Source organism: Perognathus longimembris, chromosome 24 (genome assembly GCF_023159225.1).
Source record: "Perognathus longimembris pacificus isolate PPM17 chromosome 24, ASM2315922v1, whole genome shotgun sequence".
Lineage (NCBI taxonomy): Eukaryota > Metazoa > Chordata > Mammalia > Rodentia > Heteromyidae > Perognathus > Perognathus longimembris.
Genome location: NC_063184.1, coordinates 13,134,562 through 13,150,642, shown reverse-complemented (window position 1 = coordinate 13,150,642; position 16,081 = coordinate 13,134,562). Strand labels below are relative to the sequence as shown.

The window sequence follows — 16,081 nt, the reverse complement described above, 5'->3', positions numbered from 1 at the left end:
AACTATATTCTGGAATGTTTTAAAGAATATTGTCTTATCTTTTCAGTAATCCAACTTTTAATCTTTGTTTTCCCAGCTTATAAAAGACTTATTGAACGCATTACCAAATATGTTCACCAATACACGAGAAACACACAGTGCCCTTGGTCCTGCCCTTCAGGCTGCCTTTAAATTAATGTCTCCAACAGGGGGCCGTGTGTCTGTATTTCAGACACAGTTACCTTCCTTGGGTGCAGGACTTCTGCAGTCCAGAGAAGATCCTAATCAGAGGTCAAGTACAAAGGTATTCTATGTTTGGTTTCTTTGTCATATCTACCAACTGTGTGAGGACTTGTTCATTGTTCTTTTAACTTTGTTAATAATAATAGTAGTAGTAAATAACTAGGAACAGATTGATTCAGATTATTTTACTTTAATTTGTTTTTGTTTGCGAAAGCTTTAAAAAAAAATTCAGATGTCACTTAGTCTAATCCTTTTATTTAAAAAATGAGGAAATAGCCAATGGCTCATGCCTGTCATCCTAGCTACTCAGGAGGCTGAGACATGAAGATCATGGTCTGAACCCTGCTAGGACAGGAAGTCTATGACTCTTGTCTCAAGGTAACCAACAAGAAGCTGGAAGTGGAGTGGTGGCCCAAGTGGTAGAGCACTATCCTTGAGCACAAAATCTAGGGTCAGAGTTTAGGTCCTTAGGTCAAGCTCCAGGATTGTGTCACACACACACACACACACACACACACACACAAATAATGTGTTTTTCTAAAGGATAAATGACTATTTAATGATCAAGTTGTAGCTTAATATTCTGGCCTCAGTGTTTTTTTTGATTATACATGTGGAAAACTTAGTAAACCTGAGCCATTTTCATTTAAGATGCTCATGCCAATAGTAAACGTTTTTATTATGGATGTAATACCAATCAGCAGAGGGGAAAAATGCCATCAATAGTCTTACTATTAAGATATCAGCATTTAGTTATAAAAATGTATTTAGCATAATTAGGCATTCTTTATACTATATTCTAATGCTGGCCTTCATTATGAACTCTGAGATTCCTAAAATACTCGAAAGTGGGTATGTAAAGCATGTATTTACTAAAGTAAGTACAAAAATGTGCAGTTTAACCTAGCTCTTCAATAGCTGGGATTCAGTACTGAAATCTTGTTGATCTTTGTACTTGTGTAACAGTATGGGTTGACATTTACTGGCACTCGGTCTGGAGTTCTGTTCACCACTCAATAACTATGTCATCTTAGACAAGTTGCTTAATGAGTTTTGCCTCCTTTTTCTTATCTTTGAAAAATAGATAATGGCTGGGATGGCTCTCAGTAAGAGTCCTGCCTAGCATGTGCACAGTTCTCAGTGCAATCCCTAGCATTAATTCATTGATTACTTAATTAAAAATCCTATGGGAAGGCCAGTTACAGTAACTCATGTCTGTGTTCCTAGCTGCTTGGGAGGCAAAGATCAGGAGGGTCATGATTAGGTTCAAGATAGTCACAAGAAATTAGCAAGACCCCTCATTTCAACAAGAAAGCTGAATATAATGATTCAACCTGGCTCTGAGGGGGCCATAGGAGGATTTCAGCCCTAGATGAAAGTGTGAGACCTTATCTGAGAAGAAAACAAAGCAAAAATGGCTGGAAACCTTTTGCTGAGCTTAAGCCTCAGTACCACAGAAAAATACATGTATGTGTGTGTGTTATTATAAATATATGTGTGTGTATATATTTTATGGGGTACATATGAGAATTAAATTATGTGAAACATCTGAATCAATACAGGCTGAAAAGTGTATATTTATAAATTTTAGCTATTATTGTTGTCAGGAATCTGTGCCAGAACCCATAGTGTGGTAGTAGAACAGATACAAGAGAGACATAAAAACGTGTATGTGATTAAACGTTTCTGGCTCTTCCTCTGATCTGTTGACTTAGGTAGTACAACACCTTGGCCCTGCAACTGATTTTTATAAGAAACTTGCTTTAGATTGCTCAGGACAGCAGACTGCGGTGGATTTATTCCTTTTGAGTTCACAGTACTCTGATCTTGCTTCTCTAGGTAAGATGTCATTGCATTTATCTGCTTATGTATACATTTTTAGCATATGATTAAATCTGACCTTGTCCTTTACACTTCTCAGTTTTGGAGGAGAAAGGCATGTGAATTAGATGCTTAATGTCTGTGAGGGTTATCTGTAAACTTTCAAGCCCTAGACAAATATGAAGTGACAGTATTTTGTTTATGTGCTCTACAGTAAATATGTTTGTTTTATAAATATTTTTATTGTCTCAGACTTACGTGTTGTTTGTCTTAAACCTTTTCCTTGTAATTCAGATTTTTTCATAATAGAATCTGTACTATTGCTAGACAGGTAGAACATCCTTGCTTCTGTAGCTAATACTGTGTTTCTCTCTGAAGCTTGCATGTCCAAGTATTCCGCAGGATGCATCTATTACTACCCATCTTTCCACTATACTCACAACCCTTCACAAGCAGAAAAGTTACAGAAAGACCTGAAGCGCTATCTCACAAGAAAAATTGGATTTGAAGCTGTCATGAGGATAAGATGCACTAAAGGTATAAACTTGTAAATGTGTGTGTTGTTACTTGTGATCTCCCCATTTGGTTTTATCAGTAAGCAATGTCTAAAATGCCTCCTTTGATTCAAAATCAGAAGTGCTGACTCTTCTTTTGTAAAGTAACTTTAGAGACTGCTGTTACTCATCTTCTGTACCACACTCTCTGTCTCTTAGGTCTTTCAATGCATACTTTCCATGGAAATTTCTTTGTGCGTTCCACTGACTTATTATCTCTTGCCAACATCAATCCTGACGCTGGGTTTGCGGTGCAATTATCCATTGAGGAAAGTTTGACGGATACTTCCTTAGTGTGCTTTCAGACGGCACTGTTATACACGTCAAGCAAAGGTAAGGCTGTCAGAAGTAGAGTGAGGCCTGCAAGAAGCCCCTTCTGCTTAGTGGAGTGAGGAGAAGGAATGGATGCACTGGGAACTAATGCAACTTCAGCACTTAATCAAGAGTGTGTTCTGATAAGTTCTTTGGCTTTTTTTGGTTTGTTTTTCTGTCAGTCATGGGGCTCAACCTCTGGGTCTGGGCCCGGTCCCTGAGCTTTTCAGCTCAAGGCTAGAGCTCTACCACTTGAGAAAATCACAGTTTTCTGGTGGTTAACTGGAGATAAGAGTCCCACAGACTTTCTGGCCTGGGCTGGCTTTGAACCTTGATCTCAGGTCTCAAGCCTCCTGAGTAGATAGAATTACATGAGCCACCGGTGCCCAGCTAAGTTCTTTGGTTTTAATACTAAGTTTTTGTGGGTTTTTTTGGACAGTCCTGGGGCTTGAACTCAGGGCCTGAGCACTGTCTCTGGCTTTTCTTTGCTCAAAGCTAGCACTCTGACACTTGAGCCACAGTGCCACTTCTGGCCACTTTCTATATAGGTGGTGCTGGGGAATAGAACCCAGGGCTTCATGTATACGAGGCAAGCACTCTTGCCTAACACTAACTTTTAAATCTCTAAATAACACACTATGTTTTGTACAGGCAGGGAAAACTTGCATTCTAAGGGTAATACATTTCTGGCGAGCTAAATCCCTTCTTTGAATTAATTTTTGCATTGTAAATTAAGGTATTTATTTGTTATTTTGACAGCCTAAGTTTTCTTATACTTGATTCTGTTGGGTTATTAAAAATATCAACATTAAAATAAAAACTAGAATGTAAATTTCAGCTACAACTACTCATGTCTTACATAGTCATAGTGTGCATAGTTGGAGAGTGTTTCATTTTCTTGGGCACTTATTACTCAGGCTGGGGATGTCGCCAGTGTGAGAATGCTTACCTAGCACACTCAGGTCCTGGGTTCAGTCTCTAGTACCAAGAGGGTAGAAACAGAAGAGCACACTAACCATGTTCATTTTAAAACTTGGAGATACATTTCAAAGTCCTGTTGATGATTTAATCTGGCAAAAACTGAACTGGCAGTAACTGAAATAAGACTTGTTATCACTCTGTGCACATTTGTTCAGGTGAGCGGAGGATCAGAGTGCACACACTTTGTTTGCCGGTGGTGAGCTCCTTAGCAGACGTGTATGCCGGAGTGGATGTTCAAGCCGCCATCTGCCTGCTGGCAAACATGGGTGAGTGAGAGCGAGGGAGCAAGCGGGCCAACCAAGCCCAGCTCGCCAGCCGAGGCAGTGACGTGAAGGTGGGCTGTGCTCTGCCCTCGCAGTCCCTCATTCAATCCCTCATTGTACATTTCCAATTATTGTAGCATAAAGCAGATTAATCTGTTCTTATATTCCTTACTAATTCTTAGTTTAGCAATCTGTTCGGATTTATGATTGCTAAAAACTGTTTTTAAAAAATCTAAATGTCTTCAAATTGAACGTATGAGAAAACTGAAGTGTAATACAGTGGACTAAGCTCAGCACTGAGCTATTGGTGCTAAAACCAGAAGTCTGTGTCCGGCATTTCCATTTAATTTCAGGAATCAATATGGTGTTTTGTTTTTCACAAATCTTTATTGATAAAAATTTAGACTATTAGTGAGCCTTGTTCTTTCCAATTTAGATCTGGAGTCATTTGGGCAAAATTATAATAGCATTTCCTCGGGACCTTTCTCGCAGGTGTGCATTGCTGAGAACGGAAACTAGGGCTGTGTACACACTTGGGCAAGCACCGCCCCACTGAGCTGGGCTCACTCCTCTCAGGATTTCAATTTTCCAAGTGTCATTTTTCTGTCTAGAGTTTGAATTATGTATACCATAATGTTTTTCCCCCCGATACCTTTATTTTTAGAACATAGGCATATTTATTTAATAGATTCATTTTTCTCATTAGTACTGGGATTGAACTCAGGGCCTTGCCTCTCAAGCTAGGTATTCTGCCACTTGAGCCATGGCTTCAACCCTTTCTGACCTGGTTATTTTAGACGTCGAGTCTTGGTTTTGTTGTTGTTGATGGTGGCGGTGGTAGTGGCAGTGGTGGTGGCAGCAGGGCTTGAAGTCAGGGCCTGGGCATTGTGCCTTTTTGCTCAAGGTAGTACTCTACCATTTGAGCCACAGGGCCACTTTTCTGCCTGTTACTGGGATAAGAGTCTCATGGACTTTTCTGCCCAGGCTGGCTTTGAGCTGTGATCCTTAGATCTCAACCTCCTGAGTAGCTAGGACTATAGACATGAGACACCAGCACCCAGCTAGAGTCTTGCCTTATGCCTGTGCTGAAGACATCTACTTCTGCTTCTTTGTGTCTCTCTGGACGACAGCTGCATGCCATTGAGTTCTCTGGCAGCTGGGGTGGCTGCCACTGAGCACAGCCGGGTGTGAGATGGAGTCTCACAAGCTTCTGTTTTGCCAGGACTGGTCTCAAACCATGATCCTTCCACCTACTCCCCCGTGTCACAGTGATTAAATGCTTAAATCTACACTCAGCCCTAGAACGTTTCATTTTAAATTAAATATATTTATTTTACTATATTATATTTGCTTTGAAATGTCTTATGAAAACACATGTTTAGTCACATGCTGATAGCTCATGCCAGTAATCCTAGCTACACAGAAGACTGAGAAATCTGGACTGTGGTTATAAGGCAGACAGGGCAGAAAAGTTTGTGAGAACCTTTACCACCAATTAATCGGTAAGACACTAGAGTTGTGGCTTAAGTGGTATAGCACTAGCCTTGAGTGAAAAAGCTAAAGGACCAGTGCCCAGGCCCTGAGTTCAAGCTCTAATATTGTACCAGCCAAAAAAGTTCAGCTTGCCCTCTTTTTTTTTTTTTTTTAATCTGTTGACCTGGAATGCTTTGTAAAGAAGATTTTAGAGGATCATAAGAGATTACTTAGATTGTGTGATTTACATGCAGGAATCAAAAAATGGTTCTTCACACATGTGACTTTGCTTTAAGTAATGGAAGCTCTCCAGGGCTTTATCAGAAATAGATGCATAATGTACATTCTTTCTATTAAGAATAGCCAAGTATTTGGATTTGAGAGATTAAAACAAACAAGTGTCCCAAAGAATAGAAGAATTTAGACTTATTCTGATAGCACATATTCGGTTTAGGAAAATAGGTAATGAATTGATGTGTACTGAGGGGACAGATGAAATGCATTCTGTTGGTGTCTTGGTGATTCGTTCTGTGCTCTCTCGGGATGCTCACAGGGAGCTCATGGCTAAGTACCCTTCCGTTTGGGTTGCTCTGCAGCTGTGGATCGCTCCGTCTCCTCCAGTCTGTCAGATGCGAGGGATGCCTTGGTGAACGCCGTGGTGGACTCGCTGTCTGCCTACGGCTCTACTGTCTCCAACTTACAGCACTCGGCGCTCATTGCTCCCGGCTCCCTCAAGTTGTTCCCACTCTATGTTTTGGCCCTTCTCAAACAGGTAGCTCTACATGTTGTTATATTTAATAAAGTTTACAAAAATCTCAGATTGCCTACATGGAGAAATGAAGTTGAGAGGTTGCTTTTTAATACTTAACCGGAGGATTCATGCACTTCAACGTTGTGCTTTTGAAGAATAGGGAAACATGAGTGGGAAATGAAGGAATACAAATACATTTTGACTCTGGTGATACCATATGTATGTTCTCAGTCCATCATCCATGTGAGTATTAATGTGGTCTTGGCCCACTCTTAATATGTGCTTCTGAAAACAGAATAAGGAGGGGATCTAGTTTTTTACTACCTTCCCATTATTTTGAACACCACAATAAGTGTCCAAGACATTCATCATGTTATTTAATCCTCACCCCAGCCTTGAAAAGTAAGTATTCTTTTCTCTTTTTCTTACAGTGGTAATATAGCTCAGAGACACTTGCTCGCTTTCTTAGTAAATGTCAGCTGAAATGGAGTCCAGGCTTGTCAATTTGAAGACATGCTGCTTCTCTGATTGGAATTTCTCTACTCTGTGTGTTTGACTTTTTCCTTATAGAAAGCATTCAGAACGGGCACGAGCACTCGCCTTGATGACCGTGTGTATGCCATGTGTCAGATCAAGTCTCAGCCACTTGTTCACCTGATGAAAATGATTCATCCCAACTTATACAGGATAGACAGATTGACAGACGAGGTATGTGTTTGATGTCACTGTTTTACAATCTTTTCTCTTGTGTGGTAATAGTACATTTAAGAATTATCAGTCAGTAGTTATGGAATTTCATATGTGAAGTAATTTAACTCATACTGGTTATTCCAAAGCTAAAGAGTAGAGTGATTTTCTTTTTTTTTTTTTGGCCAGTCCTGGGGCCTGAGCACTGTCCCTGGTTTCTTTTTGCTCAAGGCTAGCACTCTGCCACTTGAGCCACAGCGCCACTTCTGGCCATTTTCTGTATATGTGGTGCTGGGGAATCAAACCCAGGGCCTCATGTATATGAGGCAGGCACTCTTGCCACTAGGCCATATCCCCAGCCCTAGAGTGATTTTCTTGATAGACAATATTCTTTGACATTAATATTAATTCTGAGCATAGTAACCTGTTAGTAAAGAAATGTAAAAATGTACCTTGCTATGTAGCAGAGTTAGTAGTCATATTTTTAATATATTCTGACACCAAAAAGGGAAATGAATGGAACAGATCCATTTGTGTTTTTACTTTTAAATTTTGAGTACATTTGATTGTTTTAATGCTACAGCCAAAGTGCTAATATATAATTAGTATTCTTTACATTCTACAAAACTCTCAAATGGTACATTTTAATATGTCATAGAGTTAGTGGCCACTAATTCCCAGGTGTGGTGGCAGAATGTTAGCTCACTCACTTTGTACCTTCTTTTTCAGGGTGCGATACATGTTAATGACAGGGTAGTGCCTCAACCACCCCTTCAAAAATTGTCCGCAGAGAAGCTGACGAGAGAAGGTGCTTTCCTTATGGACTGCGGCTCTGTAAGCACCTCTGTCACATTGTTTCCCTGTTCCCGTGGCCCACAGGGGACACTTGCCACCATGCTGGGAGGGATGAGGACACATGTCAGCCTACACGTCATCTTATTATCATAGATTAATCCACTTTTATGATCACTGATTGCATGTGCTCAGTAGAGAAACAAGATGAATTCTCAATGTTTTACCTTGAGAATCATAAAATTCAAAATGACCTCAAGAGATTATCTAGTTCACATTATACCAGTTGAAGATATCCCAGTTAAGAAGTAGCTATTTGGAAGGAGCAGGGCAGGTAAAGGGTGTTAGAATGGTCAGACAGCTTCAAACGGTTTGGATAGCCACAGAAGAAGGACAGCCCCAAGAGTTGAAAATAGAAAAAGTGATTGAAATACAGCATCTCCTTCCTGCGGGAAAACCAGTGAAGTAGGTAAAATACATGTAATAAGAAGACTTGATATTTAAGTGGAGATGTAAACCATTACCTGGATCCTTCTGTGTAGCTCCAGTCTTTGCCAATTTCAGGTTTCATTCCTTCTTTTATGTTTCTGCCTACTGTATTTTAAGTAATTCATTTGACCTCTTTTTCTCATGAATTCTCGTATTCGTTGTACATTAGTTTTGCAGTGAGGTAGGTTCTGTTGTTACTTCTCCATGTTTACAGTGTATTCCAATCAACTTAAGTTCTCTATTACTCTGCCTTCCTAAAACAATCTGAACAGGTTTTATTGTTGAGTTTCCATACATGCAGGCACTCTTCTCTCACCGTATTCTTCCTTCTTGTTAGCTCACCTCCCTCTAGCTAGCTTCCCACTTTCCCCAGCAGAGCCTGTTTCTCCATCCTCACCTCTGCAGCTCCCTGTGTGTCAACAGCTTTCATTGATGTTCTTTAACTTGTTTTTATATACAGCTGTGCGTGATAATTGTAAGAATTAACTAACTAATGTTCACTATTGGGGCATTTAAATATTTTGTTGATTTTTTTTTAGGTGTTTTACATTTGGATTGGCAAAGGCTGTGACAATAACTTCATAGAGGAAGTGCTTGGATGTCCTAATTTTGCATCAATACCACAGAAGATGGTCAGTGGACTTTAGGCTTTTCTTGTGTGCTGGTACTAGGGCTTGAACTCAGTGACTGAGCACTGACTCTGAGGTTTTTGCTCAAGGCTAGTGTTCTAACCAGTTAATTGGAAATGAGATTATCACAGACTTTGCTACCTGGGCTAGCTTTGAACCATGAGCCTCAGAACTCAACCTCCTGAATAACTAAGACTACAAGCATGAGCTACTGCCAGTACCTGGCTTGGCCAACGTTTAACTTTGTCGTTAATGTTAAGGTTTATATGAATTTAACTTTTCATGCGTATGATTTCAGTGGCTTTTAGTATATTCACAATGTTCTACAACCATTACCACCATCTAATCTCAGGACATTTATTTTTATTACATAGTTCTCCTCTTCGCTTTCTCCCTGGCAGCTAGTACTGTGGGGTTTTTTAATTTATTAACTTGCTGTTGTTGGATAGGTCATATTGAATGACTCAACATGTGGCCTCTGTATTTAGCTTCTTTCACTTCATGCATGCCTGGCTTATACTAGTACTCTGTTTTATGTGACTGAAGATAGTCCCTGGCTGGATGGTTACATTGTTTCTTTGGGAGGCTTTTGTGAATGATGCTGCATGAGCATTTGTGTGCATGTTTTGCACTGTCGCATCTACACTGAGGAATAGAACTGCCACGTCATGTGACCACTTTCATGTTTAACTTTCTGAGGACCTGCCAAACTCTTCCCCAGCAAGTTTAAATTATTATCTGCAGAATTATATTATACTACTCTTTTGATTAATGACTTAAAAATGCTGTATTTTAAAGTAGGCCTTAACCAACAAGGAATATGATTTTGAAAGTAGTTCAGTATCTTTAATTGAAACAAAAGGCCTATTTTATTCTTGAGTATTGTAAATACGTTCTTTTTTCTGAAATTCAGACATTCATTTAATCTTTATTGCAATTGTTTTATTTTTTTTTTGCTCTGAAAATTATTCCCACTTCAAAGATATAACAAATGAGAGTATTAGGGGAATATTTGAAAAGGAAGAACAGTTAACAGAGGGGAAAGGTAAATTACAAATATGTCTTACTAAGTAGCCTTATCTAAAGCTGCAATTCTTTAAGTATTGTGACACTGGCACAATAAGCAAATCACTGGAGCCAGTTAAGAGTGCAGAAAGCATTTTAATTCATGAAGAATACTTCAAATTGCTATGGTAAAAATGGAATATTACAAAAATCAGCTTGGGATCATTGATTAGCCACTAGGAGAACAAATACAGCTGAATATTTACCTTATTCCTTGGAGTATATGACTCTCAAAAGGAGGCCAGATGTGGCTGCACACACTTGTAATCTAAGCTACTCAGGAGGCAGAGAACCGGCAGACTGTGGTCCATGGTTTAAGGCTAGCATGGGCAAAAAGTTAACAATCCCCATTGCCAAACAAGCCAGGCAATGGTGGTACACAGCTGTAATCCCAGCTCATAGGAGGTGTAGGTAGAGGACCAAGGACAAAAAGTATGTCTGTATCTAAAATATAACTGAAAGCAAAGGACTGAGAATGTGGCTCAAATGCTAGCAGGAGGCCCTGAGTTCAGATTCTAGTACTGAAGATAAAAAATAAACCCTAGGAAGATGTCAGAAGAAACATTTATACATATATAATATTAAAATGGAAAGGCCTTTGTAAGACAGTAATCTGAAAAAATATCTCAGAGCATCAATAAAGGACATTTCTATTTGTTAATAATAAAGCCAAAAGATATACAGTAGAAGTATGAGATTATCTGCAAGATGTTGTTGGCTTTTTATTTTTATTTTATTTTTATTTTTTTGCCAGTCCTGGGCTTAAACTCAGAGCCTGGGCACTATGAGCTTTGTTTGCTCAATGCTGGTGCTCTAACACTTGCCACAGCTCTACCTCCCACTTTTTAATTGAGGTTAAAATTCTCAATGGTCTTTCCTGCCTGGGTTGACTTTGAACATAGATCCTCAGATCTCAGCCTCTTAAGCAGCTAGGATTGCAGGTGTGAGTCACTAGTATTTTTTGTTTTTGTTTTTGTTTTTGTTTTTCCGGCCAGTCCTGGGCCTTGGACTCAGGGCCTGAGCACTGTCCCTGGCTTCCTTTTGCTCAAGGCTAGCACTCTGCCACTTGAGCCACAGCGCCACTTCTGGCCGTTTTCTGTATATGTGTGGTGCTGGGGAATTGAACCCAGGGCCTCATGTATACGAGGCATGCTCTCTTGCCACTAGGCCATATCCCCAGCCCGAGTCACTAGTTTTTGTTTTTTAGTTTTTGAAAAAAAATGCTTAAACTTTCGTGGAGACCTATTTGACAATATCTATTAAAATTAAAATCATATACTACATAATTCAGTAAATTATTCTTTAAAATATAGACCATAAATGTATTCATAGAAATATAGTTATGTACAAAAATACATATAGCATTACATACTTAGGTGGCTTCTGTGCACTTAGTGGAAAGGATATTAACATGAAAAAAATCCATAATGTGATCCATTTTTACTTTCAAAATTATGTTTGCAAGTATAGGAGTAGCTATGTATGCTGAGAAAATCACCATCTATGTGGTTTAAGACCATCAAAGGCAAAAATGTATGTTCACCAGGCCCCTTCTGAAACAGTAGCTGGGTGTGCCGCTGTGCCTGCCACCCCAGCCTCAGCGGGGAGCACAAATGAGAATTGAGGACAAGGCTGGCTAGGGCAAAAAGTGAAGCCCCAGGTCCAGAACAGCCAGAGGAGAAGGGGCTGGAGGCGTGTTTCAAGTGTTAAAGCAATTTATACATCTTTCCTGTTCTTACATTCAAATTGTAAATGAAAGAAACATGAAATTCTCCGAGTAGTTGTTTTTAGAGTGAAGTACAATGTATGACTGCTAATTGGGTGGGAAACTTGGTGGTAGCTGCCTTCATTTGACTATCACCATCAGAAGAAGCATTGACGATGTAGCAGAGTGCTGGTGGCATGCAGACATTGGGAAGGTTTTAACTACTTGTTTGCTACAAGCTAAAGTGCACTGGTGTGTGATTCCGTGCTACCCCTGTGGAATTATCAGAATATTGCCTAACAGTGCTTCTCTTTCTAGACACATCTTCCAGAGCTGGACACACTTTCATCTGAAAGAACCCGGTCCTTTATAGCTTGGCTCAGAGACAGCAGACCACTAAGCCCAGTGCTTCATGTGGTGAAGTAAGTGTCTCTACAGCTTTTCCTGTGCAAACTGAGCAGGAGTTGCCATTCAACAAAGCAGCTTATGAATACAGTGCATCTTGATCACAGTAATCCCTTTTAACATTCTCACCCACCCCTCCCCGCCCACCCCTTCCCTCACTTGCCTTAATTATGTAGGCTATACATTGTATTCTTGACTGCAATCTTTCCCCCTCCTCTTCATTTCTCTACCCCTCTCCCCTTAACCCCACCCTACTCCTTTCAAGTATCTGTTTCCTGATGTTTATGTTGTTCAACTTTGACTTTGCTTATCTAAGAAATTACACTATTTGATTTCTCCCTTGAATCTTATCACATTTCAGTTAATCCCATTTGTGTACACTTGAATACCACCCAATATATTTACTTATCTGTTTATAAACTAATTCTAACTTCTACCTGTGAGAGAAAACATGGATCCTTTGTCTCTCTGGGCCAGACTTACTTCACTTAAAATTATTTTTTCCAGGTCCTTCCATTTCTTTGAAAATGATACAATTTTCTTTCTAGTACAATTCCCCTGTGTATATATACCACATTTTCTTGAGCCATTCATGTGCTGTAGTGCATCTGGGCTGACTCCATACCTTGGTTGTAATGACAGTGCTGCAGGGGACATGGTTGTCTGAGCAGGATTCCTCCTCAAAGCAGACATTAAATGACACCAGAATATGTCCTCGGGATAGAATGTCCTTCCCTGGCCAGTGAGCCCCCATGTCTTACCCATCATGAATCTCTCCTCCCTTGCTCTCTTTCAGAGATGAGAGTCCTGCCAAAGCAGAATTTTTTCAACACTTAGTTGAAGACCGGACAGAAGCCGCATTCTCTTATTATGAATTTTTGCTTCATGTTCAGCAGCAGATTTGTAAGTGAAGTAGATTGAAACTGAACAAGAAGACAAAGCTGCCTCGCCAAAGCGAAGCCTGATCTTCCGGAGGAACACCGGGCGGGTTGGGAAGGAAGCGCTCTCTGTCACCTGCCTAAGGTGCTGGCAAGAGGGGAGGGGAGAATGGCTTGGCCTAGCTAATAGTGATGATGATGCTCTTTCACTAAGTATGTTTCAGTTGGTTTCTACACATTTCCAGTAGTGCAGTCAGCAGATTTATGTAGCTATGTGGAATGAAATGTCATAATGTAACATTAGATCATTTTTCTCCTTAACATAACATTTCTGGACTTGAACTCTGACAAGAGATGCCAAAAGGCAAGAGGTACTGTGTTACTCGTTTATATGAATTACTTTTTAACAAGGAATGATTCGTATTCATTAAATGAATTGAACATTTTCTCTGTAAAGACAATAGAATTTCAGTACATGAGCTATAGAATATATACATATATATAATGTACATAAGTGTTCCATTTGTAAAGAAAATGTAAAAAATGTAACTACAGAATATGAATTGCTTAAACTGTGCTACATTGTTGGATGACAACTCTTTTTGTCGCAGTTAGAGAATGAGGTTGACTAATGCATATTATGAATTGAGTCCACAAAAGAAACACAAAACTCTTTGTAATTCTGTTAAATCTTTTATGTGGATTTATTTATGATCAGCCTACTAATTAAAAATATTTTGCTTGACAATGGTTTGGTGTTTCCTTTGTTTGGGTTATTTTGGTTGGAAGTTTTTGTGGCTGGGATTTGGTGATCTTTTTACATATAGACTACCATGAAGTTACTTCTTGGAGAAAATACTATACTTCAGTTAGGAATCTGTAAATCCATCAGTTTCATTGGTTTTCTGTTGGTATTCTAGAAACATGATGCTATTTTCAAAATATATGTAACTACCTAGCATTATCTTAAACTATCTTATTCATTTAAAGTCAGCAATTTCCTGTATACTTGTAATAAGAAAACTTTAATAACCCACTTGACTATTGTTTTAGACTTGAAGATTACATCATGAATTTTGACATTGTTTTTGTTCTACTCAAATCTCATTCACTAATAGCTTATTTACAATTAAAAACTGCTGGACATAATACTTTTAGTTGTAGAATACAGCTTTATTTTGTGCACCAGAAAATCCCTGTTGATGACTTTTGAAGAAAAGCTGTTAGTGGGTGTTGATATCCTGCTGGCTTTATGCTTTGGTGGATCTCTTTTCTTTTAGATAAAAATAAAAGAACTCTCACATTCTGTAATGGAAATGAGAGGTTAAATGACTCACCCTAAATGACATTACTTACTAATTAGTGACAGAGCTGGTAATAAAAGACAAATGTTCTCACCACCCACCACCTACACCCACTCCCGCCCCCCACCCCCAGGACTGTACTTGGCCCCTCTAAAAAGAATGATACTGACTGAGCATCAGGAGAGGCTGCAGCTAAACACTGACATTTGACAGTAGGAAAGACAAAAACGGATATTTTGGCATTCAGACAATAAATATTTATAAGCAGGTAATGCTTGCCAGATACTATTTCCAGGCACAAAACAACGTTTTCATGTCAACAAAGCTTAGGTCTAAATGGAGAATGTGGAAGGCAGAGGCCAAGTGTGGTGACTCCTGAGAAGGGAAATGAGGCTGGGCAAGAAGGCTCAGTTAATGCTATGACAGTGACAGGCAAGGGCCTTCTGAAAGGTGAGTGGGGTTTTTTTGGAAGAAAAGCTAAGAGGAACTGGGTGCTGGATGAAGGTGCCTTTGGATAGCCATTTGCGCTGAAAGATGCTACAGCAGGAAAGAGGGAACCATCTCCTACAAGAATAAGGTGCCGAGTTGACCATTGCTGGTCAGTGCAATGATCTAGCAGCAATGTGGGCCATCTGGGGTTGTGAGTCATAGCCACAGAGGGAATCTTTGTTATCTTTGTTTACTTGGTATCTTTCCCCTAAGCATGTTCAGTGCTTGGTAAAAAAGCTGGATTTATTCAGGGTTGGGTACAAGAAACAGAATCAAGGGAATTGAGAAATTTGCAAGGGGGAATGGACTCAGAATGGGTGTAAGTTAGTGGGCTGAGGAATGTGGTGGTTCCTTTGAGACCAAAGAGCTGTTAAGAGTAGGACTACCAGGAGGAGGCACTAGAGAGATCATCAAGATGCTTGCACTTACGTGGGGAGTTGGATATTGCTGGTGCTGTATGGACTATGTCTCTGGCAGTTGCGATATTGAAGAGTGGAGGAGGTCAGAGCATGAAAAGCCCACAGTTAACATGGATCCTCTATTTTGAGTAGAGATAGAGATGTGAGGGTTATAAAAAAATTGGCGGTGGCTGCAGGTATGATGTGACTTGATGGCCTGAGTTGGAGCACCTAAAACAGACAAGGAGAATAAAGAATCTGGAGTCCTACAAATGAGATACAGGAGTGCTCCTGGGGTGTGGAATCAAACCCAGCCACTTCCTGGAAGGTTTGCAAGGGAGGCAGAGTCCTCCAAAGTCTCTCATCGTGCAGTGTGTGGAGGTTGAAGTCAATTACCTGGGCAGAGGCATGATGGGATTGATTACAGAAGCATGGTGGAATTGATGACAGAGTCTTTTGGGGGTTGATTGACAGGAACATGGTGGGATTGAGTGACAGAGGCATGATGGGATTGATGGACAGAAGCATGGTGGGATTGATTGACAGAGACATGGTGGGATTGATTGGCAGAGCATTGTGGATTGATTGGCAGAAGTATTGTGGAAATAATGTGGCGAACATATTCCCTGCCTCTAGTCATGTCCTGTCCTCAGCCATCTCAAGACTCTGCCAGCCGGCATCCCAGAGCCCACTTTCAGTCCTGGACTCATGCTGTGAGCCCAAGAAACCTCATTCCACACATTGCCCAGCATTTTCTCAGATTTTTTTTTTAACCCCTCACTATGTAGCCCAGGCTGGCCCACAACCCATGGTCCGCCTGCCTCTGCCTTTGAGTACTGACATATCTGGTGTACCCTGCACAT

General features: G+C 40.1%; 1 protein-coding gene across 8 annotated transcripts in view; it reads left to right on the top strand.

Annotated features, from left to right (window-relative positions):
• Window positions 1-13,790, top strand: part of Sec24b (SEC24 homolog B, COPII coat complex component) — a 69,688-nt gene extending 55,898 nt beyond the window's left edge. For 4 of the 8 annotated variants that reach the window (XM_048333341.1, XM_048333344.1, XM_048333343.1 and 1 more), the window contains exons 14-24: window positions 77-283; window positions 1,938-2,061; window positions 2,422-2,580; window positions 2,757-2,930; window positions 4,046-4,156; window positions 6,223-6,398; window positions 6,948-7,085; window positions 7,794-7,898; window positions 8,885-8,977; window positions 12,063-12,166; window positions 12,946-13,790. In XM_048333341.1, the coding sequence (XP_048189298.1) occupies window positions 77-283; window positions 1,938-2,061; window positions 2,422-2,580; window positions 2,757-2,930; window positions 4,046-4,156; window positions 6,223-6,398; window positions 6,948-7,085; window positions 7,794-7,898; window positions 8,885-8,977; window positions 12,063-12,166; window positions 12,946-13,060 (1,506 nt within the window). In that variant the 3' untranslated portion in view covers window positions 13,061-13,790. The remainder of the gene's footprint in view (window positions 1-76; window positions 284-1,937; window positions 2,062-2,421; window positions 2,581-2,756; window positions 2,931-4,045; window positions 4,157-6,222; window positions 6,399-6,947; window positions 7,086-7,793; window positions 7,899-8,884; window positions 8,978-12,062; window positions 12,167-12,945) is intronic. The other 4 variants (XM_048333347.1, XM_048333345.1, XM_048333346.1 and 1 more) reach the window with 1 other exon arrangement.
• The last annotated feature ends 2,291 nt before the right edge of the window (window positions 13,791-16,081 follow it).